The sequence below is a fragment of the Filicampus tigris genome, chromosome 4 (genome assembly GCF_054856515.1).
Source record: "Filicampus tigris isolate MCC_2025a chromosome 4, RoL_Ftig_1.0, whole genome shotgun sequence".
Taxonomy (NCBI): Eukaryota; Metazoa; Chordata; class Actinopteri; order Syngnathiformes; family Syngnathidae; genus Filicampus; species Filicampus tigris.
Window position 1 is genome coordinate 4,738,280 of NC_141220.1, and position 5,628 is coordinate 4,743,907.

Genomic DNA, 5,628 nt, shown 5'->3' on the forward strand with positions numbered 1-5,628 from the left:
CACACCAAGCAAGCTAGGCCTAGATTAGAACAAAGCTAAAGCTAAGCTACAAACGTGAGACAAAGGCATCATAACACACGAATCATTATATACATTATTATTCTCACATTTTGGATCAAAGGAAAAACATGCAACAAGCGTTGGAGCCATCCCAAAAGTGCAATGGTCAGGGATATGACCACTAGGACTGACTGCTGCCAAGATGTCTTATCATGTGAGGCACGCAGAACAGGTCCGGCTGTGGAGCCACAGAGTGTGAAGAATTGCACGGAACAACGGAAACAATGTTCTTGAATTGTACTGAAAATGTTCTCAGGTTGTATCTTATATAACAAAGTACCGTAGTCATGAATATAGCGTATATTATGTGTTGTATATATTGAATTTATATTAATAAATTTGCTAAAAGCATATTCACGATTGTTGGTGATGAAAAAGCAACTATACAACAAGTAAGCAGTATCACACCAGAGGGATTGTTGTTGTACTCGCCAAGCTTTTTGAAATTGAGTCAGTTACTGGCTGGGTCCTAGTTTTCCAAAGTAAAAGCACAAAACAAAATAGAGCCCGTGGTTACGAGGTTAAGAGAAAAGCTAGCACTAGTCTCCTTAATTGCCACTATGCTAGCTTTCGGTTTGCAGGTCTTGATAGTACTGACCTATTGTGAGCTGCACACATCCCACCGCGGTGTCTCAGTTTTGACTGCACAAACAAGTTACCTCGTAGCCTGACATGAGTCCAATCGTAATCAGCTCTTCTTACTACAGACAATCAATCTCTTTGTATTTGCTGCCCGTGGGTAACAGCCTTCGAAAACATGGTATTTCCTTCCACAGCTAAGCGGATGACTGTCAAATCTATGTCCAGCTGAGCAAAAAAGACACTTTCTCCTTAAGACCACTTTTGTCCTGTCTAGAGGACATCAAAGCCTGGATGTCACTAAGATTTCGTAAATGTCTTAAATTTCAATGTCAAGAAAAGAGAAGTTATGGTGTTCGGTCACAGTTGCTCTTCTACATCCCACCGTTATTGACCTGGAACCCCTGGCTTCATATCTAAAGACAACAGTGTCAAACTGGGGTTTTAAAATGGACAGTGATCTTAAATTGGACCAGCAAATCAGCGGTGCTGTAAGATCCAGCTTCTTTCATCTTAGACAGCTGGCTAAGGTAAAGCCCCTCCTTTCCCATCAGCACTTAGAAACAGTCATCCATGCCTTTGTTACATCTCGGCTAGATTACTGTGATGCACTTTATTTTGGAGTCAGCCAGTCCTCTCTCAAACGTCTCCATCTGGTCCAAAGTGCTGCTGCTCGCCTCCTAACTGGAGCTCGGAAGATGGAGCACATACCAAGAATTCTGGCCTCCCTTCACTGGCTCCCAGTGCATTTTAGGGTTCAGTTTAAGATTCCTCGGACCGGCGTACCTCTCCGAGCTCCTCCCCTCCTTCCCCCACACACATCCTCGCAGCCTCAGGTCTGCTGACCAGGCACTGCTCGAGGTGCCGAGGACTAAGCGGAGCCTCGGAGGGGATCGAGCCTTTTCGGCCGCTGGTCCTTCCCTTTGGAATGACCTCCCATTGGATGTTTGGCAAGCCCCCTCTCTGTCCACTTTTAAAACCCACACAAAACACTATTCTATTCGTTGGCTTTTGATCCGAGCTGAGACTGACAAATTTTCGGCTGTTTTCCGGTTTCTATTGTATATAGTGTTTTGTCTTAATTTATTGATTTCACTTGTTGTATTATGGCTATTTTGTTGTTGCATGTCAAGTGCTTTGTTACAGCTGTAGCTGTTGTGAAATGCGCTGTATAAATAAAATGGTATTGTATTGTATATGAAGGCTAAGCTGTGGAGAAAAAAGCTTGACGTGCTTGAAAAAAATTTGACTGCAATTTTGGAATTAGCATGCCAAGTTTAGCTTTCATCAGAATACAAATCTAACGCAACAGAATTCTTTTTGCAAATTGTAATTAGTAATTAGTTAGTTTTAATGTAATTAGTTTTATGTAAAGCACTTTGAATTGCCTTGTACATGAAATGTGCCATACAAATAAACTTGCCTTGCCCAGTGTAATCAGTTAGTTGTTGATTAATTTTGATTATTTGCATAAGCCCCAGCATTGTCTGTTGTGTGGATGTTTTTTTAATGGCAGCCACTTGAAGTTGTGATCTCCGGCATTAAGCGAAAATTGCTTTTGTGCAAAGTGCACAACCGTCACTCATGAATAAAAAGACGACAGCAGGTGCGTTACCTTCATACAGAGGAAAAAAGCCGTGAGGCATAGTAAACAAGAAAAAACTTGCAATCATTAATGGCACGACCACTGTGCAAATTATGCAGAGAATCTTTCCATAATTTCCAATGGAATTTATGATTTTTGATGGAGACAGCCATCTTACTGTGTACGAAGTTCTGCTCGAGCGAGTCGGTGATGCTGGGCAGGTTCCCTCCGAGGCGTTTGCAGTCGTCTTGGGCCTGCTTCCACGTATTGGTGGCCTTGCGGTTGAGTCGGTAGCAGAAGTCGTCGGAGGGATGGTCCAGCCACAAGCCGCATTTGTCGGTCCAGCCTGCAAGCGAGGTGGCACTTGAGAGCAAAGTCGCACGTGCGACCGGGGGCCGCATGTTAACTGCAGTGTGCGACGCCCACCTGGCAGCTGTTGAGGAGGAGTTCCTTGGCGCTTGGTTGCAGGGATGCAAGAGGGAGCAAACGACAAGATCAAATGCAAAGTGAGCACTTGGGACTTTTGGACCTTTTTGGCAGAAGAATGTCAGAGCGGTAGAGCAGGAGAAGGCAAACAGCTGTCCAAGAGAATCTAATAATGCACAGAACCCTGGGCTGTTGTGCCACGTGTCGTAGTCCTGCGGATGACATTGCGGACATGCCTTAAGCGTGTTGAACTCGGTCTGGTCGGCTTTGCACCGCGTCTCCTCCACAAGCACGCAGATGATGAAGTCGATTTCTTGACTTCTTTCACTCTTCTCGTTCAGTTGTTAGTTGTTGTCAAAGAACAACTCAGTACATAGCAATATGACAACATTTAAAACGATGACTATTTCCCTAATTTTGACACTTTAGTCACTGAAATTTGCAATTTTCCCCCTGAAGATCTTTTCCTTATATTTCACTTTTATTCTATTGTGCTGATTACATCTTTGTTTTTTTATATTTGAAGGATCTAAAGCTATATGAATGGCTGTATAATAGCCAACAGCTTAACCAAAAAACAATATGGCAATCACACATTTACGGATATCTCATAATCACTTAAAAGTGTTTGAGTCAGCGTGCCCTGATCTGACCATGGGACCAGCTGGAGAGGATCAGTCCTACAGACAAGGCCAGCCAGGGAGGAGACCAGCCCACATTATGCTTAGATTTTGAAGACAGTATAAATGTGAGGGCTGCATGTTAGACCGTGTCCCTTTTCTGCCCTCGCCCGTCTCGGATGAGAGCATTCGCGAGGATGGAAAAGCTGCCCAGATCCGATCATTGTGTGATGCCTGAACTTCAGAGATGGAAAAGAAAACAGGCAAGCAAATTCAATCGACTTGTGTGAGTCTTTATTTACATTGGATAACTTCTTGAAAGATAAATCATACACGAATTGAGTAAGTAGTTGTTTTGTAAATTGCTAATTGGGCTTATGCCCTTGAGTCCTGCAAAACATTTCAACATATTCTTTGTTGTCAATTATAACACTATGTCAAGAAAAATCTTTACAGCTTAATTCTACCTTCAAATGAATTTTTTTATGTATGTAAAATTATGTTTTTTTTCTTGTGAAAGTATGACTTTTTCTGCTAATTCAACGACACCATTCCAGATCTTGCCAAATTACTTTTTCACACTGCCATGAACATTTCACTTACATAAGGTCTTCCATCAGTCCACTTCCTGAGTCCCAGGTAAATATCTTCCTGCCTGTGGTCTTGAGGAAAGGAGAACAAGAGCTTTAGTACAAGCGAAGCCAACCTTGTTGGATGTTGTCAAGCACTGTGGGACGATTGCTGCCGTTGTCAGTTGGTCTTGGTGCTCACCATACAACCATTTGCCATCTTTTTGGGAGTGGATGCTGGCCAGGTGACCGTTCCGTACGACGCAGAAATCCTCAGCTTCCTGCCAAGTTTTCTGTGTCTCCTCGTAACCATAGCAATACTCGCCATACAGCAAGTGGCCAGGGTCACATTCTGAATCTGAATCCCCAAAGAAACATTTGTTAGGAAACCATGACAAGACGGTGATGGTGGAACACGAATTGTATGAAAACGTAACCGTCGTCTTTGTTGGTACACGTCCGTCTTTCCGGGCAGCCTGCAGGAAGACGGCTTGATTGCCCTTTTCTCCTTTCAACATCAACATGATGATGGACGCTCTGTGGCCGTTTGTACATGTAGGCCAACGAAGAAGCGCACAGGCCAGACCACCACTTGCCAGCGTCATTGTCAGTCCACAGGTAGACGTATGCGCAGGACTCATTGGAGCTCTCGGGAGAAGTCGTGTAAAGCGAGACACACAAGGACTAATGGCCCTCCTATCTGATCAAATGTGAGTGTTATGGCCCTGGCCGTATTTTTAAGTATTGTGTGTGTGAATATATTGTGTTAGTGTGGTTAGAGTGTGTGGCCACTGCCTGGATGCGTGTGTGGGAGTGAGTGCTCTTGTCGCTGTTAGGATCTGTGGAGACTCAGGTGGATGACCAGGATTGGCTGATGTGGCAAGAGGAGGGTAACCAATTTAGTCATTTGATTCAGGTGTGCCGCCAGCTCAGCAATTGGTTAAATAGGGCTCAATTGCTGGTAGACCTGGGCTGGCTGCCGGTGATGTAGTCCAGTGTTTTTCAAACTTTTTTGAGTCAAGGCTCATTTATTTCATTGATAAAATCCCGCGGCACACCACCAGTTAAAATTGTGAAGAAAAAGCTTACTTTAACAATATAAGTGTTATATTGTTTATATAAGCATTTTTTAAACATTGAATAATGACGTTATATTATAACGTCTTGAATAGGAATCAAACAAACACAAAGAAAAAAGTATTTATAATGTTTCGTATTGATATTTACTCAGTGTGAAACATGGGCCTGTTTGGATAAACATGCATCACAAATTCGCTTGTCTCTAAACAAAGACAATTGGCTACCTGCTGCTGCTGTTGCCACCTGCTGGTATGGAAGAGTACTACAATGTAGTAAATACATGATTACGCTGCCAGGCGCTAGACTGCACAGGCACACAAATTAGATAATTTCCCACGGCACACCTGACAATATCTCTGTGTTTGTGTACCACTGTCTTTTGTTTAGTGCACCTTCTTCGCCATATGACCTTCATTTATCCTTTTGTGTAGCCACTCTATTCATTCGTTTTCACCATAACCTCTATAATTCATTGCTCAATCCACTTTATCCATTCGTGCGTGCACTAGGGCAGTCGGGATTTGGGAGCGATCACTCCATTTTGTTTTCATATGGCCAGATTTTTGTTAGAGCACCTTTTTATTTTAATCATTCAAACTCTCACACCTATGTTAGACCCCTCCTCCTCGCCATCTTGAGGAGGGGTCATAACAGTCAGCAAAAGCCCTTTTTCCTCATCGTGTGTGGCCTCTTTCACATTTTGGAAGTC

At 43.2% G+C, this 5,628-nt stretch overlaps 1 protein-coding gene across 1 annotated transcript; it reads right to left on the reverse strand.

The window, feature by feature from the left end:
- Positions 1 to 181: 181 nt before the first annotated feature.
- Positions 182 to 4,666, reverse strand: LOC147148219 (uncharacterized). Its single transcript, XM_086027315.1, has 5 exons — positions 4,042 to 4,666; positions 3,874 to 3,932; positions 2,651 to 2,681; positions 2,410 to 2,570; positions 182 to 238 (listed from the first exon to the last, which is right to left on the reverse strand). The coding sequence occupies exons 1-5, from the start codon at positions 4,478 to 4,480 to the stop codon at positions 182 to 184; spliced, it is 747 nt and encodes a 248-aa protein (XP_085883441.1). The 5' UTR covers positions 4,481 to 4,666.
- Positions 4,667 to 5,628: the final 962 nt, after the last annotated feature.